Genomic DNA, 25,682 nt, shown 5'->3' with positions numbered 1-25,682 from the left:
CATAAATAATGACTAGTTATTATTCACTCTAAAATGAGATGTTTTCATTTATATGATAAAATTTGGTAATTTTCCCGTTTTCTCTGTTGTGTCGTGATGGTCATTCAGTCTTCTGTGAGCCGGATCCTTTGTCTCGGTCCACCTTAAAAGAGACGTTCATTCAGCTCCCGAACGGCTGTTTGTTCAGTATGGCTTAGAAATGGAAATAGTCCCCACAAACTCTAAAACGTTGACTACCATTATGTCAGATGGTGAAATGTGAGTTGAAATACATTTTTACCAAATTATTAGATGGTCTGCAACAACAAACATGGACTGAACAAATGAGACTGGACCAGAATGATGCGCTGTCCTCTCTATATAGTTCCTGCCCTGAGGAATTACATCTTCAGAGAATGTTTTGATCATTTATCTGCAGATAATCCATGTCTGGAGCTCAACAAGCAACAGTTACAGTTTACAAATCATGGAGCCAAATGAACATTTTTCACATTTTTGTATTTTGACAGGAAGTTAATGCTGAGACAGGTCTCATTTCCAGGTGAGCCCTGTATATCACCACAATACACTACACATTTTATTTATTCAACCAGGAAGGGCTCATTGAGATTAAAATTCCTGGCCAAGATAGGCAGCACCAAGTCATTACAAAAGAAACTACAGACAGACAAGATGAAAAACTACAAGTAATCTAGTAAAAACCATTGAATTCACAAGAGTATAAAACAGCTAAATAAAAACATTGACAGGTCAGGGAATCAGCCTCAGTCCTTCATCAGTGATTTAAAAACACCAATCAGGTCAAGTTCTTCCAGTTTATAAGTATTTTGTAAGGTGTTCCAAGCCGATGGTGCAGAATACATAAAAGACCTTTTACCAAATTCAGTTGGGACATTTGGAACAGTTAGCAGGATAAAGTCCAGCGAACGAAGAGACGACCCACTATATTTCTGAACAATAAAAATGCCCAAATAAAAAGGTAGTAAACCCAAAATAGCTTTGTAAATAAAAGTATACCAGTGACTGAGCCTACGAGTGACTAGAGAAGGACAGCCAACCCTGGTATACAAAGTGCAGTGGTGGTGCGTAAGGGTTTGCAGTTTAAAATAAATCTCAAAGTGCCATGGTAAAGAGTATCAATTGATCTCAAACACTGAGTGGAAGCATTCATATATAAAATATCCCCAAAGTCTAGTAAAGGCATAAATGTAGCTGATACTTGCCTCCTTCTGGCTTCAAAAGAAAAACAGGCCTTATTCCTCAAATAAAATCCCAATTTCAGCTTAAATTATTTTGTAAGTTGTTGAAAATGCAATTTAAAAGAGAGGCCGTCATCAATTAAAATTCCAAGATATTTATATGAGGTTACAACCTCATTCTCCTTGCTCTGACAGGTAGTAATAGGTGAAAGGTTCAGAGGTCTATTTCTTGCTTTAGAAAACACCATTAGTTTAGTCAGCTTCAATTGACACAAGGTATGTTGAACAGTATGAAAAGCAGTTTGCATGTTCTGGAAAGCTTTTGTAAGAGACGAGGCACAACAGTAAATAACAGTATCATCAGCATATAAATAAAGTTGTGCATTGGACATTTGTCTACATCATTTATATAAATAGTGAATTAGAGAGGACCAAGTACAGAGCCTTGGGGCACACCATTCAAGACAGACAATTTAACAGACATAAGCCTATCAAATTGAGTGCACTGAGCATGCTCCCCCAAAAGACCTACACTCGACAATCTCTCCCTTAGTATAGCATGATCAACTGTATCGAAAGCCTTCGAGAGATCAATAAAAAGTGAGACACAGTGCTGTTTTTTGTCAATGGCTTCAGTGATATCATTTAAATCCTTCATGGTTGCTGTAATTGTGCTATGCTTGTTCCTGAAGCCTGATTGGTACATTGATAAAATAGAGTTAGTAAATAAAAACTCTTTTAGCTGTTCACCAGGGGTGACAGCTTTGATATTGGCCTTAAAATACATGAAAAGTAAAACACGATCACAAAAAAAAGACATTCTTCAATAAAAAGGTCACCTAACAACTGTCAAATGCCCCAGAGACACCAATTCCTCCCATTTAAGTGCATTGTAGATCCTTCCAAACGCAAGGTGCAAGGAATCCAAAGGCTGATTTAGAAAAAAAGAGCTTACAACAGTGGGACTGTTCTGGAATTACGGTTGCTGAGTTCACATTCATTAATATATATTCAGCCTGCTATCCTAGCGTGCTAAGTTATTACTTTTGCTAGCTGTATATATTGTGTGCTAAGTTTATCATATAAGACCATTGCCAACACCTTACTACATAGAGCCATGGGGCGGCAGGTAGCCTAGAGAAAAGCGTTGGGCCAGTAAACGAAAGGTTGCTGGATCGAATCCCCCAGCTGCATTCAGAAAATGTTTAGACCCCTTGACTTTTCCCACATTTTTTTACATTTACAACCTTATTCTTAAATGGATTAAATCGTTGGTTTTTTTGTGCATTCTTTGGTACCCTTTACCTGGCTCTGTAAATAAGTTATTTCAGCTTTTATTTTTAATCAATTTGCTAAAGATTCTATATACCTGTTTTGTCATTATGGGGTATTGTGATGTCATTATGGGGTATTGTGATGTCATTATGGGGTATTGTGATGTCATTATGGGGTATTGTGATGTCATCATGGGGTATTGTGTCTAGATTGACGATTTTATTTAATCCATTTTTAGAATGAGTCTGTAAAGTAACAGAATGTGGAAAAGGGGTGTGAATACCTTCCGAAGGCCCTGTATCTAAACCAGCACCTCTATCAGAGTCCCGTCCCCCCCCCCACCACCTGTTGATTTTCAAAACGACATCTTCGGAAATCCGTTGCAGTGACGAGAAACTCTAGAGAGCGTTTCCCCCATCTTTTCATGGGAACTCAAACACTACAGACACATCGCCCTCACGTCTCCTGTGATGGTCCCCTCCGAGAAGTTAACAATCATTACTCTCTAACCCAGTCAGTGGAGGCTGGTGGGAGGAGATATAGGAGGACAGGCTCATTGTAACATTGTAATGGCTGGAACGGAATCACTGGAATGGAGTCAAACATGTGGTTTCCATATGAGTGATGTGTATGATACCATGCCATTGTTTCCCAAAACAAAACCATGTACCCCTTGAGGTCTCCAGGAGCAAGATTGAGAAACACTGTAACCCTCACCAACTCCTCCTCCAGATTACTGGCACAGTTAAAGGTCATTATGACCCCAGAGACAAATCTTAGTACCTTAGAAGAGCCTGATAAGACCGTCCCTTCTGCAACTCCCTACGTGTGACCTCTGTCGTGACCCCGGCATCACAGAAGTCTCTCACCAACTCAGCCAGGCATTGATTGCTTCTGTATGCAATAGCTGGTCCTTTCACTATATGCATTGTCCCTGTCAAATAAATCCGCACCTATTACAGACAACATAAACTACACCAAAGAAGTCTGATATAAAAAACTAATGCTTCTGACACAGTGCCATATATGGAGTGGCAGGTAGACTAGTGGTTAAGAGCGTGGGGCCGGTAACCAATGTCGCTGGTTCAAATCCCTGAACCACAAGATGAAAAGTATGCCAATGTACCCGAATTGTTCCTGTAAGTTGCTCTGGATAAGAGCGTCTCCTAAATGCCTCAAATGTAAACATAACCATGCATATTCCTATGTAGTCATAGTTAAGGTTCTTGTAACTCCAGGATAGTGGGTTTGATTCCTGGGACCATCCAAACATGTCTGTTAAATGGCACATCATACTATTATCATAGATCATTTCACATTTAAACCGATGACAGACTGGGATTCACTGGCCTCATCTTCCTCATTCTTCGTCGTCTCCTTGTTCTTCATTACTGACGTCCACGCTTCCTGTTTAAACGGGAGACAAGATTAGAACAGAACTGTCTAATAGAACCTCACATGATCAGTCAACTAACAGTCACCTGTCCTCATTCATTACAGCTACAGGGGTGGTTGTAGTCATTACAGCTACAGTGGTGGTTGTAGTCATTACAACTACAGTGGTGGTTGTTGTATTCATTACAGCTACAGGGGTGGTTGTTGTATTCATTACAGCTACAGGGGTGGTTGTTGTATTCATTACAGCTACAGGGGTGGTTGTTGTATTCATTACAGCTACAGGGGTGGTTGTTGTATTCATTACAGCTACAGGGGTGGTTGTTGTATTCATTACAGCTACAGGGGTGGTTGTTGTATTCATTACAGCTACAGGGGTGGTTGTTGTATTCATTACAGCTACAGGGGTGGTTGTTGTATTCATTACAGCTACAGGGGTGGTTGTTGTATTCATTACAGCTACAGGGGTGGTTGTTGTATTCATTACAGCTACAGGGGTGGTTGTTGTATTCATTACAGCTACAGGGGTGGTTGTTGTATTCATTACAGCTACAGGGGTGGTTGTTGTATTCATTACAGCTACAGGGGTGGTTGTTGTATTCATTACAGCTACAGGGGTGGTTGTTGTATTCATTACAGCTACAGTGGTGGTTGTATTCATTACAGCTACAGTGGTGATTGTATTAATTACAGCTACAGTGGTGGTTGTACTCATTCATTACAGCTACAGTGGTGGTTGTACTCATTCATTACAGCTACAGGGGTGGTTGTATTCATTACAGCTACAGTGGTGATTGTATTCATTACAGTTACAGTGGTGATTGTACTCATTACAGCTCCAGGGGTGGTTGTATTCATTCATTACAGCTACAGTGGTGGTTGTATTCATTCATTACAGCTACAGTGGTGGTTGTATTCATTCATTACAGCTACAGTGGTGGTTGTATTCATTCATTACAGCTACAGGGGTGGTTGTACTCATTACTTACAGCTACAGGGGTGGTTGTACTCATTACAGCTCCAGGGGTGGTTGTATTCATTCATTACAGCTACAGTGGTGGTTGTACTCATTACAGCTACAGTGGTGGTTGTATTCATTCATTACAGCTACAGTGGTGGTTGTATTCATTCATTACAGCTACAGGGGTGGTTGTACTCATTCATTACAGCTACAGGGGTGGTTGTACTCATTACTTACAGCTACAGGGGTGGTTGTACTCATTACAGCTACAGTGGTGGTTGTACTCATTACAGCTACAGGGGTGGTTGTACTCATTACAGCTACAGTGGTGGTTGTACTCATTACAGCTACAGTGGTGGTTGTACTCATTACAGCTACAGGGGTGGTTGTATTCATTCATTACAGCTACAGGGGTGGTTGTATTCATTCATTACAGCTACAGGGGTGGTTGTATTCATTCATTACAGCTACAGGGGTGGTTGTCCTCATTCATTACAGCTACAGTGGTGTTTGTCCTCATTCATTACAGCTACAGTGGTGTTTGTCCTCATTCATTACAGCTACAGTGGTGTTTGTCCTCATTCATTACAGCTACAGTGGTGTTTGTCCTCATTCATTACAGCTACAGTGGTGGTTGTATTCATTACAGCTACAGTGGTGAATGTATTCATTACAGCTACAGTGGTGATTGTACTCATTACAGCTCCAGGGGTGGTTGTATTCATTCATTACAGCTACAGTGGTGGTTGTATTCATTCATTACAGCTACAGTGGTGGTTGTATTCATTCATTACAGCTACAGGGGTGGTTGTATTCATTCATTACAGCTACAGGGGTGGTTGTATTCATTCATTACAGCTACAGGGGTGGTTGTATTCATTCATTACAGCTACAGGGGTGGTTGTATTCATTACAGCTACAGGGGTGGTTGTATTCATTCATTACAGCTACAGGGGTGGTTGTACTCATTACAGCTACAGTGGTGGTTGTACTCATTACAGCTACAGTGGTGGTTGTACTCATTACAGCTACAGTGGTGGTTGTACTCATTACAGCTACAGGGGTGGTTGTATTCATTCATTACAGCTACAGGGGTGGTTGTATTCATTCATTACAGCTACAGTGGTGGTTGTATTCATTCATTACAGCTACAGTGGTGGTTGTATTCATTCATTACAGCTACAGTGGTGGTTGTATTCATTCATTACAGCTACAGGGGTGGTTGTACTCATTACTTACAGCTACAGGGGTGGTTGTACTCATTACAGCTACAGTGGTGGTTGTACTCATTACAGCTACAGTGGTGGTTGTACTCATTACAGCTACAGTGGTGGTTGTACTCATTACAGCTAGTGGTGGTTGTACTCATTACAGCTACAGTGGTGGTTGTACTCATTACAGCTACAGGGGTGGTTGTATTCATTCATTACAGCTACAGGGGTGGTTGTATTCATTCATTACAGCTACAGGGGTGGTTGTATTCATTCATTACAGCTACAGTGGTGGTTGTATTCATTCATTACAGCTACAGGGGTGGTTGTATTCATTCATTACAGCTACAGGGGTGGTTGTATTCATTCATTACAGCTACAGGGGTGGTTGTATTCATTCATTACAGCTACAGGGGTGGTTGTATTCATTCATTACAGCTACAGGGGTGGTTGTATTCATTCATTACAGCTACAGGGGTGGTTGTATTCATTCATTACAGCTACAGGGGTGGTTGTATTCATTACAGCTACAGTGGTGGTTGTACTCATTCATTACAGCTACAGGGGTGGTTGTATTCATTACAGCTACAGTGGTGATTGTATTCATTCATTACAGCTACAGTGGTGATTGTATTCATTCATTACAGCTACAGTGGTGGTTGTATTCATTACAGCTACAGGGGTGGTTGTATTCATTACAGCTACAGGGGTGGTTGTATTCATTACAGCTACAGGGGTGGTTGTACTCATTCATTACAGCTACAGGGGTGGTTGTATTCATTCATTACTGCTACAGGGGTGATTGTATTCATTACTGCTACAGGGGTGATTGTATTCATTACAGCTACAGTGGTGGTTGTACTCATTCATTACAGCTACAGGGGTGGTTGTATTCATTCATTACAGCTACAGGGGTGGTTGTATTCATTACAGCTACAGTGGTGGTTGTATTCATTACAGCTACAGTGGTGGTTGTATTCATTACAGCTACAGTGGTGGTTGTATTCATTACAGCTACAGTGGTGGTTGTATTCATTCATTACAGCTACAGGGGTGGTTGTACTCATTACAGCTACAGGGGTGGTTGTACTCATTACAGCTACAGTGGTGGTTGTATTCATTACAGCTACAGTGGTGGTTGTATTCATTACAGCTACAGTGGTGGTTGTATTCATTACAGCTACAGGGGTGGTTGTATTCATTACAGCTACAGGGGTGGTTGTATTCATTCATTACTGCTACAGGGGTGATTGTATTCATTCATTACAGCTACAGGGGTGGTTGTATTCATTCATTACAGCTACAGTGGTGGTTGTATTCATTACAGCTACAGGGGTGGTTGTATTCATTACAGCTACAGGGGTGGTTGTACTCATTCATTACAGCTACAGGGGTGGTTGTATTCATTCATTACTGCTACAGGGGTGATTGTATTCATTCATTACAGCTACAGGGGTGGTTGTACTCATTCATTACAGCTACAGGGGTGGTTGTATTAATTCATTACAGCTACAGGGGTGGTTGTATTCATTCATTACAGCTACAGGGGTGGTTGTATTCATTACAGCTACAGGGGTGGTTGTATTCATTACAGCTACAGGGGTGGTTGTATTCATTCATTACAGCTACAGTGGTGGTTGTATTCATTCATTACAGCTACAGTGGTGGTTGTATTCATTCATTACAGCTACAGTGGTGGTTGTATTCATTCATTACAGCTACAGTGGTGGTTGTACTCATTCATTACAGCTACAGGGGTGGTTGTACTCATTACAGCTACAGGGGTGGTTGTATTCATTACAGCTACAGGGGTGGTTGTACTCATTCATTACTGCTACAGGGGTGATTGTATTCATTACAGCTACAGTGGTGGTTGTATTCATTCATTACAGCTACAGGGGTGGTTGTACTCATTACAGCTACAGTGGTGGTTGTATTCATTACAGCTACGGGGGTGGTTGTACTCATTCATTACAGCTACAGGGGTGGTTGTACTCATTCATTACAGCTACAGGGGTGGTTGTATTCATTCATTACAGCTACAGGGGTGGTTGTATTCATTCATTACTGCTACAGGGGTGGTTGTACTCATTCATTACAGCTACAGGGGTGGTTGTACTCATTCATTACAGCTACAGGGGTGGTTGTATTCATTCATTACAGCTACAGGGGTGGTTGTACTCATTACAGCTACAGTGGTGGTTGTATTCATTACAGCTACAGTGGTGGTTGTATTTATTCATTACAGCTACAGTGGTGGTTGTATTTATTCATTACAGCTACAGGGGTGCCTGTATTCATTCATTACAGCTACAGTGGTGGTTGTATTCATTACAGCTACAGTGGTGATTGTATTCATTCATTACAGCTACAGGGGTGGTTGTATTCATTCATTACAGCTACAGGGGTGGTTGTATTCATTACAGCTACAGTGGTGGTTGTACTCATTCATTACAGCTACAGTGGTGGTTGTACTCATTCATTACAGCTACAGGGGTGGTTGTATTCATTCATTACAGCTACAGGGGTGGTTGTACTCATTCATTACAGCTACAGGGGTGGTTGTACTCATTACAGCTACAGTGGTGGTTGTATTCATTACAGCTACAGGGGTGGTTGTACTCATTCATTACAGCTACAGGGGTGGTTGTACTCATTCATTACAGCTACAGGGGTGGTTGTATTCATTCATTACTGCTACAGGGGTGATTGTATTCATTACAGCTACAGGGGTGGTTGTACTCATTCATTACAGCTACAGGGGTGGTTGTATTCATTCATTACAGCTACAGGGGTGGTTGTACTCATTACAGCTACAGTGGTGGTTGTATTCATTACAGCTACAGTGGTGGTTGTATTTATTCATTACAGCTACAGTGGTGGTTGTATTTATTCATTACAGCTACAGGGGTGCCTGTATTCATTCATTACAGCTACAGGGGTGGTTGTACTCATTACAGCTACAGTGGTGGTTGTATTCATTACAGCTACAGTGGTGATTGTATTCATTCATTACAGCTACAGGGGTGGTTGTATTCATTCATTACAGCTACAGGGGTGGTTGTATTCATTACAGCTACAGTGGTGGTTGTACTCATTCATTACAGCTACAGTGGTGGTTGTACTCATTCATTACAGCTACAGGGGTGGTTGTACTCATTCATTACAGCTACAGGGGTGGTTGTATTCATTCATTACAGCTACAGGGGTGGTTGTATTTATTCATTACAGCTACAGGGGTGCCTGTATTCATTCATTACAGCTACAGGGGTGCCTGTATTCATTCATTACAGCTACAGGGGTGCCTGTATTCATTCATTACAGCTACAGGGGTGGTTGTACTCATTACAGCTACAGGGGTGGTTGTACTCATTACAGCTACAGTGGTGGTTGTATTCATTACAGCTACAGTGGTGGTTGTATTCATTACAGCTACAGTGGTGGTTGTATTCATTACAGCTACAGGGGTGGTTGTATTCATTACAGCTACAGTGGTGGTTGTACTCATTCATTACAGCTACAGGGGTGGTTGTATTCATTACAGCTACAGTGGTCATTGTATTCATTCATTACAGCTACAGTGGTGATTGTATTCATTCATTACAGCTACAGGGGTGATTGTATTCATTCATTACAGCTACAGGGGTGGTTGTATTCATTCATTACAGCTACAGGGGTGGTTGTATTCATTACAGCTACAGGGGTGGTTGTACTCATTCATTACAGCTACAGGGGTGGTTGTACTCATTCATTACAGCTACAGGGGTGGTTGTATTCATTCATTACTGCTACAGGGGTGATTGTATTCATTACTGCTACAGGGGTGATTGTATTCATTACAGCTACAGTGGTGATTGTATTCATTCATTACAGCTACAGGGGTGATTGTATTCATTCATTACAGCTACAGGGGTGGTTGTATTCATTCATTACAGCTACAGGGGTGGTTGTATTCATTACAGCTACAGGGGTGGTTGTACTCATTCATTACAGCTACAGGGGTGGTTGTACTCATTCATTACAGCTACAGGGGTGGTTGTATTCATTCATTACTGCTACAGGGGTGATTGTATTCATTACTGCTACAGGGGTGATTGTATTCATTACAGCTACAGTGGTGGTTGTACTCATTCATTACAGCTACAGGGGTGGTTGTATTCATTCATTACAGCTACAGGGGTGGTTGTATTCATTACAGCTACAGTGGTGGTTGTATTCATTCATTACAGCTACAGTGGTGGTTGTATTCATTCATTACAGCTACAGTGGTGGTTGTATTCATTCATTACAGCTACAGGGGTGGTTGTACTCATTACAGCTACAGGGGTGGTTGTACTCATTACAGCTACAGTGGTGGTTGTATTCATTACAGCTACAGTGGTGATTGTATTCATTCATTACAGCTACAGTGGTGATTGTATTCATTCATTACAGCTACAGTGGTGATTGTATTCATTCATTACAGCTACAGTGGTGGTTGTACTCATTCATTACAGCTACAGGGGTGGTTGTATTCATTCATTACTGCTACAGGGGTGGTTGTATTCATTCATTACTGCTACAGTGGTGGTTGTACTCATTCATTACAGCTACAGGGGTGGTTGTATTCATTACAGCTACAGTGGTGATTGTATTCATTCATTACAGCTACAGGGGTGGTTGTATTCATTCATTACAGCTACAGGGGTGGTTGTACTCATTACAGCTACAGGGGTGGTTGTATTCATTCCAGCTACAGTGGTGGTTGTATTCATTACAGCTACAGTGGTGGTTGTATTCATTACAGCTACAGTGGTGGTTGTATTCATTACAGCTACAGTGGTGGTTGTATTCATTCACTACAGCTACAGTGGTGGTTGTATTCATTCACTACAGCTACAGGGGTGGTTGTATTCATTCACTACAGCTACAGGGGTGGTTGTATTCATTCATTACAGCTACAGTGGTGTTTGTACTCATTACAGCTACAGTGGTGGTTGTATTCATTACAGCTACAGTGGTGGTTGTATTCATTACAGCTACAGTGGTGGTTGTATTCATTACAGCTACAGTGGTGGTTGTATTCATTACAGCTACAGTGGTGGTTGTATTCATTCATTACAGCTACAGGGGTGGTTGTATTCATTCATTACAGCTACAGGGGTGGTTGTATTCATTCATTACAGCTACAGGGGTGGTTGTATTCATTCATTACAGCTACAGTGGTGGTTGTATTCATTCATTACAGCTACAGGGGTGGTTGTATTCATTACAGCTACAGGGGTGGTTGTATTCATTACAGCTACAGGGGTGGTTGTATTCATTACAGCTACAGTGGTGGTTGTACTCATTCATTACAGCTACAGGGGTGTTTGTACTCATTCATTACAGCTACAGTGGTGGTTGTACTCATTACAGCTACAGGGGTGGTTGTATTCATTCATTACAGCTACAGGGGTGGTTGTACTCATTCATTACAGCTACAGGGGTGGTTGTACTCATTACAGCTACAGTGGTGGTTGTATTCATTACAGCTACAGTGGTGGTTGTATTCATTCATTACAGCTACAGGGGTGCTTGTACTCATTACAGCTACAGTGGTGGTTGTATTCATTACAGCTACAGTGGTGGTTGTATTCATTACAGCTACAGTGGTGGTTGTATTCATTCATTACAGCTACAGGGGTGCTTGTACTCATTCATTACAGCTACAGGGGTGCTTGTACTCATTACAGCTACAGGGGTGCTTGTACTCATTACAGCTACAGGGGTGGTTGTATTCATTACAGCTACAGTGGTGATTGTATTCATTCATTACAGCTACAGGGGAGGTTGTATTCATTACAGCTACAGTGGTGGTTGTATTCATTACAGCTACAGTGGTGGTTGTATTCATTACAGCTACAGTGGTGGTTGTATTCATTACAGCTACAGTGGTGGTTGTATTCATTACAGCTACAGTGGTGGTTGTATTCATTACAGCTACAGTGGTGATTGTATTCATTCATTACAGCTACAGGGGTGGTTGTATTCATTACAGCTACAGTGGTGGTTGTACTCATTCATTACAGCTACAGGGGTGGTTGTATTCATTCATTACTGCTACAGGGGTGATTGTATTCATTACAGCTACAGTGGTGGTTGTACTCATTCATTACAGCTACAGGGGTGGTTGTATTCATTACAGCTACAGTGGTGATTGTATTCATTCATTACAGCTACAGGGGTGGTTGTACTCATTACAGCTACAGTGGTGGTTGTATTCATTCATTACAGCTACAGTGGTGGTTGTATTCATTACAGCTACAGTGGTGGTTGTATTCATTACAGCTACAGTGGTGGTTGTATTCATTCATTACAGCTACAGGGGTGCTTGTATTCATTCATTACAGCTACAGGGGTGCTTGTATTCATTCATTACAGCTACAGGGGTGGTTGTACTCATTACAGCTACAGTGGTGGTTGTATTCATTACAGCTACAGTGGTGGTTGTATTCATTACAGCTACAGTGGTGGTTGTATTCATTACAGCTACAGTGGTGATTGTATTCATTCATTACAGCTACAGTGGTGATTGTATTCATTCATTACAGCTACAGGGGTGGTTGTATTCATTACAGCTACAGTGGTGGTTGTATTCATTACAGCTACAGTGGTGGTTGTATTCATTACAGCTACAGTGGTGGTTGTATTCATTACAGCTACAGTGGTGATTGTATTCATTCATTACAGCTACAGGGGTGGTTGTATTCATTACAGCTACAGTGGTGGTTGTACTCATTCATTAACACTACAGGGGTGGTTGTATTCATTCATTACTGCTACAGGGGTGATTGTATTCATTACAGCTACAGTGGCGGTTGTACTCATTCATTACAGCTACAGGGGTGGTTGTATTCATTACAGCTACAGTGGTGGTTGTATTCATTACAGCTACAGTGGTGGTTGTATTCATTCCAGCTACAGTGGTGGTTGTATTCATTCCAGCTACAGTGGTGGTTGTATTCATTCATTACAGCTACAGGGGTGGTTGTATTCATTCATTACAGCTACAGGGGTGCTTGTATTCATTCATTACAGCTACAGGGGTGGTTGTACTCATTACAGCTACAGTGGTGGTTGTATTCATTACAGCTACAGTGGTGATTGTATTCATTCATTACAGCTACAGGGGTGGTTGTATTCATTACAGCTACAGTGGTGATTGTACTCATTCATTACAGCTACAGGGGTGGTTGTATTCATTCATTACTGCTACAGGGGTGATTGTATTCATTACAGCTACAGTGGTGGTTGTACTCATTCATTACAGCTACAGGGGTGGTTGTATTCATTCATTACAGCTACAGGGGTGGTTGTACTCATTCATTACAGCTACAGGGGTGGTTGTATTCATTCATTACAGCTACAGGGGTGGTTGTACTCATTACAGCTACAGGGGTGGTTGTACTCATTACAGCTACAGGGGTGGTTGTACTCATTACAGCTACAGGGGTGGTTGTATTCATTACAGCTACAGTGGTGGTTGTATTCATTACAGCTACAGTGGTGGTTGTATTCATTACAGCTACAGTGGTGGTTGTATTCATTCATTACAGCTACAGGGGTGGTTGTATTCATTACAGCTACAGTGGTGGTTGTACTCATTCATTACAGCTACAGGGGTGGTTGTATTCATTCATTACTGCTACAGGGGTGGTTGTATTCATTCATTACTGCTACAGGGGTGATTGTATTCATTACAGCTACAGGGGTGGTTGTATTCATTACAGCTACAGTGGTGATTGTATTCATTCATTACAGCTACAGTGGTGATTGTATTCATTCATTACAGCTACAGGGGTGGTTGTATTCATTCATTACAGCTACAGTGGTGGTTGTATTCATTACAGCTACAGGGGTGGTTGTATTCATTACAGCTACAGGGGTGGTTGTACTCATTCATTACAGCTACAGGGGTGGTTGTATTCATTCATTACTGCTACAGGGGTGATTGTATTCATTCATTACAGCTACAGTGGTGGTTGTACTCATTCATTACAGCTACAGGGGTGGTTGTATTCATTCATTAGAGCTACAGGGGTGGTTGTATTCATTACAGCTACAGTGGTGGTTGTATTCATTACAGCTACAGTGGTGGTTGTATTCATTACAGCTACAGTGGTGGTTGTATTCATTACAGCTACAGTGGTGGTTGTATTCATTCATTACAGCTACAGTGGTGGTTGTATTCATTCATTACAGCTACAGGGGTGGTTGTACTCATTACAGCTACAGGGGTGGTTGTACTCATTACAGCTACAGTGGTGGTTGTATTCATTCATTACAGCTACAGTGGTGGTTGTATTCATTCATTACAGCTACAGGGGTGGTTGTATTCATTACAGCTACAGTGGTGGTTGTACTCATTCATTACAGCTACAGGGGTGGTTGTATTCATTCATTACTGCTACAGGGGTGATTGTATTCATTACAGCTACAGTGGTGGTTGTACTCATTCATTACAGCTACAGGGGTGGTTGTATTCATTCATTAGAGCTACAGGGGTGGTTGTATTCATTCATTAGAGCTACAGTGGTGGTTGTATTCATTACAGCTACAGTGGTGGTTGTATTCATTACAGCTACAGTGGTGGTTGTATTCATTCATTACAGCTACAGTGGTGGTTGTATTCATTCATTACACCTACAGGGGTGGTTGTACTCATTACAGCTACAGGGGTGGTTGTACTCATTACAGCTACAGGGGTGGTTGTACTCATTACAGCTACAGTGGTGGTTGTATTCATTCATTACAGCTACAGGGGTGGTTGTATTCATTCATTACAGCTACAGGGGTGGTTGTATTCATTACAGCTACAGTGGTGGTTGTACTCATTCATTACAGCTACAGGGGTGGTTGTATTCATTCATTACTGCTACAGGGGTGATTGTATTCATTACAGCTACAGTGGTGGTTGTACTCATTCATTACAGCTACAGTGGTGGTTGTACTCATTCATTACAGCTACAGGGGTGGTTGTATTCATTACAGCTACAGTGGTGATTGTATTCATTCATTACAGCTACAGGGGTGGTTGTATTCATTCATTACAGCTACAGGGGTGGTTGTACTCATTACAGCTACAGTGGTGGTTGTATTCATTCCAGCTACAGTGGTGGTTGTATTCATTACAGCTACAGTGGTGGTTGTATTCATTCATTACAGCTACAGGGGTGGTTGTATTCATTCATTCCAGCTACAGTGGTGGTTGTATTCATTACAGCTACAGTGGTGGTTGTATTCATTACAGCTACAGTGGTGGTTGTATTCATTCATTACAGCTACAGGGGTGGTTGTATTCATTACAGCTACAGTGGTGATTGTATTCATTCATTACAGCTACAGGGGTGGTTGTATTCATTCATTACAGCTACAGGGGTGGTTGTATTCATTCATTACAGCTACAGGGGTGGTTGTATTCATTCATTACAGCTACAGGGGTGGTTGTATTCATTCATTACAGCTACAGGGGTGGTTGTACTCATTACAGCTACAGTGGTGGTTGTATTCATTCCAGCTACAGTGGTGGTTGTATTCATTACAGCTACAGTGGTGGTTGTATTCATTCCAGCTACAGTGGTGGTTGTATTCATTACAGCTACAGTGGTGGTTGTACTCATTCATTACTGCTACAGGGGTGATTGTATTCATTACAGCTACAGTGGTGGTTGTACTCATTCATTACAGCTACAGTGGTGATTGTATTCATTCATTACAGCTACAGTGGTGATTGTATTCATTCATTACAGCTACAGGGGTGGTTGTATTCATTCATTACAGCTACAGGGGTGGTTGTACTCATTACAGCTACAGTGGTGGTTGTATTCATTCCAGCTACAGTGGTGGTTGTATTCATTACAGCTACAGTGGTGGTTGTATTCATTATAGCTACAGTGGTGGTTGTATTCATTCATTACAGCTACAGGGGTGGTTGTATTCATTACAGCTACAGTGGTGATTGTATTCATTCATTACAGCTACAGGGGTGGTTGTATTCATTCATTACAGCTACAGGGGTGGTTGTATTCATTCATTACAGCTACAGGGGTGGTTGTACTCATTACAGCTACAGTGGTGGTTGTATTCATTACAGCTACAGTGGTGGTTGTATTCATTACAGCTACAGTGGTGGTTGTATTCATTCATTACAGCTACAGGGGTGGTTGTATTCATTACAGCTACAGTGGTGGTTGTATTCATTCATTACAGCTACAGTGGTGGTTTTATTCATTCATTACAGCTACAGGGGTGGTTGTATTCATTACAGCTACAGGGGTGGTTGTATTCATTACAGCTACAGGGGTGTTTGTACTCATTACAGCTACAGGGGTGGTTGTACTCATTACAGCTACAGGGGTGGTTGTACTCATTACAGCTACAGTGGTGGTTGTATTCATTACAGCTACAGTGGTGGTTGTATTCATTCATTACAGCTACAGGGGTGGTTGTACTCATTACAGCTACAGTGGTGGTTGTATTCATTACAGCTACAGTGGTGGTTGTATTCATTACAGCTACAGTGGTGGTTGTATTCATTCATTACAGCTACAGGGGTGGTTGTATTCATTACAGCTACAGTGGTGGTTGTATTCATTCATTACAGCTACAGGGGTGGTTGTATTCATTCATTACAGCTACAGTGGTGGTTGTACTCATTACAGCTACAGTGGTGGTTGTATTCATTCATTACAGCTACAGTGGTGGTTTTATTCATTCATTACAGCTACAGGGGTGGTTGTATTCATTACAGCTACAGGGGTGGTTGTATTCATTACAGCTACAGGGGTGTTTGTACTCATTACAGCTACAGGGGTGGTTGTACTCATTACAGCTACAGTGGTGGTTGTACTCATTACAGCTACAGGGGTGGTTGTATTCATTCATTACAGCTACAGTGGTGGTTGTATTCATTCATTACAGCTACAGTGGTGGTTGTATTCATTCATTACAGCTACAGTGGTGGTTGTATTCATTCATTACAGCTACAGTGGTGGTTGTATTCATTCATTACAGCTACAGTGGTGGTTGTATTCATTCATTACAGCTACACTGGTGGTTGTATTCATTCATTACAGCTACACTGGTGGTTGTATTCATTCATTACAGCTACACTGGTGGTTGTATTCATTCATTACAGCTACACTGGTGGTTGTATTCATTCATTACAGCTACACTGGTGGTTGTATTCATTCATTACAGCTACACTGGTGGTTGTATTCATTCATTACAGCTACACTGGTGGTTGTATTCATTCATTACAGCTACAGTGGTGGTTGTATTCATTCATTACAGCTACAGTGGTGGTTGTATTCATTCATTACAGCTACACTGGTGGTTGTATTCATTCATTACAGCTACACTGGTGGTTGTATTCATTCATTACAGCTACACTGGTGGTTGTATTCATTCATTACAGCTACAGTGGTGGTTGTATTCATTCATTACAGCTACACTGGTGGTTGTATTCATTCATTACAGCTACACTGGTGGTTGTATTCATTCTTTACAGCTACAGGGGTGGTTGTATTCATTCATTACAGCTACAGGGGTGGTTGTATTCATTCATTACTGCTACAGTGGTGGTTATATTCATTCATTACAGCTACAGTGGTGGTTGTATTCATTCTTTACAGCTACAGGGGTGGTTGTATTCATTCTTTACAGCTACAGGGGTGGTTGTATTCATTCATTACAGCTACAGGGGTGGTTGTATTCATTCATTACAGCTACAGTGGTGGTTGTTACAAACCGTAGTTTGGCTTTGTTATGCCAGTTTTGGAGCAGTGGCTTCTTCCTTGCTGAGTGGCCTTTCAGGTTATGTCGCTAAAGGAATAGTTTTACTGTGGATGTAGATACTTTTGTACCTGTTTCCTCCAGCATCTTCCCAAGGTCGTTTGCTGTTGTTCTGGGATTGATTTGCACTTTTCGCACCAAAATACGTTCATCTCTAGGAGACAGAACGCGTCTCCTTCGTGAGCGGTATGACGGCTGTATTGTCCAATGGTGTTTATACTAGTGTACTATTGTTTGTACAGATGAACATGGTACCTTCAGGCGTTAAAGTAGTAGCTCCACCACAACAGGAAGTAACACTACCACACCAGGAAGTAACTCCGCCACACCCGGAAGTAACTCCACCACAACAGGAAGTAACTCCACCCATAACACTACCACACCAGGAAGTAACTCCGCCACACCCGGAAGTAACTCCACCACAACAGGAAGTAACTCCACCCCATAACACTACCACACCAGGAAGTAACACTACCACACCAGGAAGTGTGACTTACCTTTCTGAAGGTCAATATCCCTTTTTTTGTCAACAGGTAGAGACCTCCAGCTACAGCTTCAACAAGAACTGCTACAAGAACTGTCAGCCAGCAGGAATGACACGTCTTAGGAAACATTTGATCTGAAACACAGGATGTAGAATTATTACAATACCTAATGCTTATTACACATGAAATTACTTTTAAAACAGGACATTTTTTACAGATAGTGCCTTCATTCAAATATCCAAAACAGACTCTCACCTGGAACATGAACCTGTCTCTCCTTCATGTGTTTGATCTCCAACTGTTGAACCCGACAGGTGAAGGTGTTGTTGTCAGAGTTCGGGACGGTGACATGGCTTGTCACAGTGTAGCAGCCTTCACGGTCTCTGGACGTCTCTGTAGGTCCAGCAGCAGGAAGGACACGTCCCTGAGCGTCACACCACTCCATGACAGGTTCTGGGTAGCAGCCTTCAGCCTCACACCGCAGGACCACCTCATCACCTTCCATTCCCTCAATGATGATAACTGGTCTGGACACAGCACCTATACAGGGACACAGATATACCACAGCTTTCAGCCAATCAGCATTCAGGGCTCAAACCACCTAGTTTATAATGTATGTGATATCAGACCGTATACCACAGGTATGACAAAACAATACTTTTTAACTGTTCTGTTGCCTTGGTAACCTGTTCTGTTACCTTGGTAACCAGTTTACAATAGCAATAAGGCAACTCAGGGTTAGTAGTATATGGCCAATATACCACGGCTAATGGCTGTATCGTGCATAAGGACAGGCCATAGCCGTGATATATCGGCCATATACCACACCCCAGGGCCTTATTGCTTAAATATAACACAAGGGTTTGTTGATATTCTTGGACCTTTAAATTAAACGAGGAACTAACAATAGATCACAGCATTGTACATGGACTTGGGTTAAGGTAGCAGGGTAGCCTAGTGGTTAGAGCGTTGGACTAGTAACCGAAAGGTTGCAAGTTCGAATCCCCGAGCTGACAAGGTACACTGTTCCTAGGCCGTTATTGAAAATAAGAATTTGTTAATTTGTTCTTAAACGACTTGCCTAGTAAAATAAAGGTAAAATTAAAAAAAAAAAATTAAAGGTAAGTATGTAGTCTAACCAATCTACAGTATGGAACTAATATTCATCTTGCAATGGACTTGACATTGAACTCACCCTTGATTTCATGAGATCTGTCTCTCAAGGGGGTTTGGGTGGTCAGCAGGTGTGTTGACTCACCAACAAGGAGTTGAATGATGGTTTTCTGGTGGTCCAGCAGTGGAATGTAACAGGTGTAGTTTCCAGCATCAGATAGTTTCACTCTGGTCAACTTTAAACTAGTGTTGCCGTTCTCTAGTTCTTCTTTAAACAGTGACGTCCTTCCCTTGAAGACTGGATTCTGGAGCACAAGATCGTCCTTCTCATCTCTGTAAAGATGGACCTCTTTTGGTTTTAGGTCCGGTCTCTGCCACTCTACTGACTGATGCACAGCACTGACGGTGTGTCTCAGGGTGCAAGGCAGGATGACGTCATCACCAACTAAGGCCACAATGGGTTGAACTGTCCGTGAGAGAGACAGATTACAGATTCATATACTGTGAGACAAAGCAAGACATATGCCTACTGAATGTTGAGCAGGTTGACAGTGACTCCCACAGCAGCTAAGGTCATTTGAAACATGAAATGGTCCATGAACATTGACTAACATCAGTCCTACAAATGTGCACTTTACTCTCATACACAATTCAATAAAGCGTCTCACTAAATAGTAGGGATCAGTTAGAACAATCGGTTTATTGATGAGTTGATCGGGGGTGTTTGAATCAATCACATTTCCACAGACAGCTGATCTCTCTTTAGTGAGAGCTTTCACATGATGCTAGGCGACCTCAGGAGACACTTTTAAAAGGTCCAATCTGAATATCAAATCATTTCTGGGGAACTTAAGTTAAAGAGATCACGTTTTTTTTGTGATAGAATAGAAGTGGCATCTCCAACACTAAAATGGCATAATCATAATTTTCACAATTCCACAGCATTATTCCTCAGTGTGTAAATATAAAACACAGGAAAATCACATGTTTGACTGCACTGGGCCTTTAATAGTTCTCCTGAACAGTTACCTGCAGACATTTCTTTAAAGCGGCAATTAGCTGTTGAAACAATAACAAAGCCTATTCCGTGCCCTTGTTTCGGCAAAATGTTACACCTGCAAATCAGTGTACACGACAAATAAACTTTGATTTGGCTCCGGTTTACAAGAAGCATCTTAAGGCAACGTTTATCGTTAGAACCGTAGGATCCTAACCGGGCCGTGTTCAATGCTACAGAAGCTATATATAATCCACATTAGCCCAAGCAAGCTAACTTACTTACCAAGTGTATCACTAGATGTTGATGATATTCCGATGATTGACATTGACATTGTACACAACCAGAAGGGCAAAGAAGTCTTCATATTGGCTGACATGCCAAGTTAAATAAAGGTAAAAAAAATATATAGATACTTCCGGAATTTGCGTAAGTCGCTCGCTGTGACGGATGTTAATCAGTAGTTGTTGTCCAATGTTATGGTGCGTTACCGCCTCCTACTGTACTGGAGGAACTGGGAGCAACTAAATCCTACCTTCCAGCCCCGTTGCTCTTAAAAAAAGATAGCAAAATATTTTAGACTATATCTAAGACGTTCTTGTCAATATACTCTTTAAACTAATTTCCTGTATACCCTTCTCCCTCATAATATATCTTAGCCTCTCTCTTTCCCTCTGATACTGAACACACTGTAGCTATACATGCCCCAGAGTCTCTTTTCCTGGCAATATTCACACTTTCCCATTGGATGCTTTCCTATCACATTTAAGGTCTCAACCCCTTAATCTTGTAAAATTAGCCTCCTCTCTTCTGTCCCTTCCTGCCGTCCTCCCCTACACGACTTTCCTCTGTACTTGAAATACATGCCTGCCCTTAGTGTGTCTCTTCCACTGTACCTGCTATCTCTGCAACCCTCAAATGAAATGTTATTAGTCACATGTGCCGACAGCTGAATACAACAGGTGTAGAGGACCTTACAGTGAAATGCTGAATACAACAGGTGTAGTAGACCTTACAGTGAAATGCTGAATACAACAGGTGTAGTAGACCTTACAGTGAAATGCTGAATACAACAGGTGTAGTAGACCTCACAGTGAAATGCTGAATACAACAGGTGTAGTAGACCTCACAGTGAAATGCTGAATACAACAGGTGTAGTAGACCTCACAGTGAAATGCTGAATACAACAGGTGTAGTAGACCTTACAGTGAAATGCTGAATACAACAGGTGTAGTAGACCTTACAGTGAAATGCTGAATACAACAGGTGTAGTAGACCTCACAGTGAAATGCTGAATACAACAGGTGTAGTAGACCTCACAGTGAAATGCTGAATACAACAGGTGTAGTATACCTTACAGTGAAATGCTGAATACAACAGGTGTAGTAGACCTCACAGTGAAATGCTGAATACAACAGGTGTAGTAGACCTCACAGTGAAATGCTGAATACAACAGGTGTAGTATACCTTACAGTGAAATGCTGAATACAACAGGTGTAGTAGACCTCACAGTGAAATGCTGAATACAACAGGTGTAGTAGACCTTACAGTGAAATGCTGAATACAACAGGTGTAGTAGACCTTACAGTGAAATGCTGAATACAACAGGTGTAGTAGACCTCACAGTGAAATGCTGAATACAACAGGTGTAGTAGACCTCACAGTGAAATGCTGAATACAACAGGTGTAGTATACCTTACAGTGAAATGCTGAATACAACAGGTGTAGTAGACCTTACAGTGACATGCTGAATACAACAGGTGTAGTAGACCTTACAGTGACATGCTGAATACAACAGGTGTAGTAGACCTTACAGTGACATGCTGAATACAACAGGTGTAGTAGACCTCACAGTGAAATGCTGTATCCAATTGGAGGTGTACCTGTGGATGTATTTCCAGGCCTACCTTCAAACGCAGTGCTTCTTTGCTTGACATCGTGGAAAATTTTGAAGCAACATCTCAAGACATCAGTTAGGAAGTTAAGGCTTGGTCGTTAAAGAATGGGTCTTCCAAATGGACAATGACCCCAAGCATACTTCCAAAGTTGTGGCAAAATGGCTTAAGGACAACAAAGTCAAGGTATTGGAGTGGCCATCACAAAGCCCTGACCTCAATCCTATAGAACATTTGCGGGCAGAACTGAAAAAGTGTGTGCAAGCAAGGAGGCCTACAAACCTGACTCAGTTACACCAGCTCTGTCAGGCGGTATGGGCCAAAATTCACCCAACTTATTTTCGAAAGCTTGTGGAAGGCTACCCAAAACATTTAATCCAAGTTAAACAATTTAAAGGCAATGCTACCAAATACTAATTGAGTTTATGTAAACTTCTGACCCTCTGGGAATGCGATGAAAGAAATAAAAGCTGAAAATGAATAATTCTCTCTACTATATTATTCTGACATTTCACATTCTTAAAATAAAGTGGTGATCCTAACTGACCTAAGACAGGGAATTTTTACTAGGATAAAATATCAAGAATTGTGAAAAAACTGAGTTTAAATGTCGATGGCTAAGGTGTATGTAAACTTCCGACTTCAACTGTATGTAAACAGCTATGAAGGCAGGGCGGCGGGGTAGCCTAGTGGTTAGAGTGTTGGACTAGTAACCGAAAGGTTGTCCTTCTGCCCCTGAACAGGCAGTTAACCCACTGTTCCTAGGCCGTCATTGAAAATAAGAATTTGTTCTTAACTGACTTGCCTAGTAAAATAAAGGTAGAAAAAAAGAATACAGTAGGTAATGTGTTATTCGGCTTATAATGATATACTTTACCTCGGGCGATATTTGTTTCAAATTAGGCTAAACGTAGTCCTATTGATACGTTTTTAATGTTTTCCTATTAATTTGCGGTTAATGATATTCACTACCATCTGCGTCGATGTGCCTCCCACACTGTCACACCCTGACCATAGTTTGCTTTGTATGTTTCTATGTTTTGTTTGGTCAGGGTGTGATCTGAGTGGGCATTCTATGTTTCATGTCTAGTTTGTCTAGTTCTATGTTTGGCCTGATATGGTTCTCAATCAGAGGCAGGTGTTAGTCATTGTCTCTGATTGGGAACCATATTTAGGTAGGCTGTTTGGTGTTGGGTTTTGTGGGTGATTGTTCCTGTCTCTGTGTTTGCACCAGGGAGGGCTGTTTTGGTTTTTCACATTTCTTGTTTTGTTAGTCTATTCATGTGTAGTTTCTTTATTAATATAATAACCACGCTGTGTTTTGGTCCGCCTCTCCTTCAACTCAAGAAAACCGTTACACACACACACAGATTCACTTACTTTACAGATCACAAAATCAGCTCATTTCCACTCCATTAATACATTTGATTCAAACACTGTCTTGTCTGGCATGTTATTTTTTTTTAAAGCTTAAATTTACAATAATTGTGAAACAGCAGATTTAAATATGATATATATAAATATTGATTTAAATATGTAAACATTGACAGACTTTACTTTCACAGATTTTTGTTGTTGCCTTGAATTCTAAATAATTCACAGACAGTGTCACCAGCAGAACACCTCCATGCTTCACCGTGAAGATTATGACTTGTTGTTTGACCACCACACCTCCTCATCCATGCTCCTCCATGCTTCACCGTGAAGATTATGACTTGTTGTTTGACCACCACACCTCCTCATCCATGCTCCCCCATGCTTCACCGTGAAGAGCACATTATGACTTGTTGTTTGACCACCACACCTCCTCATCCATGCTCCTCCATGCTTCACCGTGAAGAGCACATTATGACTTGTTGTTTGACCACCACACCTCCTCATCCATGCTCCTCCATGCTTCACCGTGAAGAGCACATTATGACTTGTTGTTTGACCACCACACCTCCTCATCCATGCTCCTCCATGCTTCACCGTGAAGAGCACATTATGACTTGTTGTTTGACCACCACACCTCCTCATCCATGCTCCTCCATGCTTCACCGTGAAGAGCACATTATGACTTGTTGTTTGACCACCACACCTCCTCATCCATGCTCCTCCATGCTTCACTGTGAAGATTATGACTTGTTGTTTGACCACCACACCTCCTCATCCATGCTCCACCATGCTTCACCGTGAAGAGCACATTATGACTTGTTGTTTGACCACCACACCTCCTCATCCATGCTCCTCCATGCTTCACCGTGAAGAGCACATTATGACTTGTTTGACCACCACACCTCCTCATCCATGCTCCTCCATGCTTCACCGTGAAGAGCACATTATGACTTGTTGTTTGACCACCACACCTCCTCATCCATGCTCCTCCATGCTTCACTGTGAAGATTATGACTTGTTGTTTGACCACCACACCTCCTCATCCATGCTCCTCCATGCTTCACCGTGAAGAGCACATTATGACTTGTTGTTTGACCACCACACCTCCTCATCCATGCTCCTCCATGCTTCACCGTGAAGAGCACATTATGACTTGTTGTTTGACCACCACACCTCCTCATCCATGCTCCTCCATGCTTCACCGTGAAGAGCACATTATGACTTGTTGTTTGACCACCACACCTCCTCATCCATGCTCCTCCATGCTTCACCGTGAAGATTATGACTTGTTGTTTGACCACCACACCTCCTCATCCATGCTCCTCCATGCTTCACCGTGGGAACCACACATGCGGAGATAATCCGTTCGCCGACTCGGCGGTTGGACCCAAAAATCTCAAATTTGGACTCATCAGACCAAAGGACAGATTTCCACCGGTCTAATGTCCATTGCTCGTGTTTCTTGACCCAAGTTAGTCTCTTCTTATTGGTGTCCTTTAGAATGTTGTTTCTTTGCAGCAATTCAACCATGAAGGCCTGATTCATGCAGTCTCCTCTGAACAGCTGATGATGAGATGTGTCTGTTACTTGAACTCTGTGATGCATTTATTTGGGCTGCAATTTTTGAGGCTGGTAACTCTAATGAACTTATCCTCTGCAGCAGAGGTAACTCTGGGTCTTCCATTCCTGTGGCGGTCCTCATGAGAGCCAGTTTCATCGTAGAAGAAACTTTCAAAGTTCTTGAAATGTTCCGCATTGACTGACCTTCATGTCTTTAAGTAGTGAAGGACTGTTGTTTCTCTTTGCTTATTTGAGCTGTTCTTGCCATAATATGGACTTGGTCTTTTACCAAATAGAGATATCTTCTGTATACCACCACTACCTTGTCACATCACAACTGGCTCAAACACATTAAGAAGGAAAGAAATTCCACAAATTAATTTAACAAGGCACACCAGTT

At 41.7% G+C, this 25,682-nt stretch overlaps 1 protein-coding gene across 3 annotated transcripts; it reads right to left on the bottom strand.

Annotated features, from left to right (window-relative positions):
• Window positions 1-479: 479 nt before the first annotated feature.
• On the bottom strand, window positions 480-20,897 carry LOC135510143 (butyrophilin subfamily 1 member A1-like). 3 transcript variants are annotated; one of them, XM_064930923.1, is made up of 5 exons: window positions 20,736-20,897; window positions 19,536-19,919; window positions 18,596-18,880; window positions 18,353-18,474; window positions 480-3,881 (listed from the first exon to the last, which is right to left on the bottom strand). In XM_064930923.1, the coding sequence occupies exons 1-5, from the start codon at window positions 20,827-20,829 to the stop codon at window positions 3,783-3,785; spliced, it is 984 nt and encodes a 327-aa protein (XP_064786995.1). In that variant the 5' UTR covers window positions 20,830-20,897; the 3' UTR covers window positions 480-3,782. The 3 variants fall into 3 exon arrangements, with proteins under 3 accessions (XP_064786995.1, XP_064786996.1, XP_064786997.1); XM_064930924.1 differs by having other exon boundaries at window positions 19,599-19,919; XM_064930925.1 differs by lacking the exon at window positions 18,353-18,474 and having other exon boundaries at window positions 18,609-18,880.
• Window positions 20,898-25,682: the final 4,785 nt, after the last annotated feature.

Source organism: Oncorhynchus masou, chromosome 23, assembly GCF_036934945.1.
Source record: "Oncorhynchus masou masou isolate Uvic2021 chromosome 23, UVic_Omas_1.1, whole genome shotgun sequence".
NCBI lineage: Eukaryota > Metazoa > Chordata > Actinopteri > Salmoniformes > Salmonidae > Oncorhynchus > Oncorhynchus masou.
The sequence above is the reverse complement of the archived record's forward strand: the minus strand, read 5'-3'. Positions and strand labels throughout refer to the sequence as shown.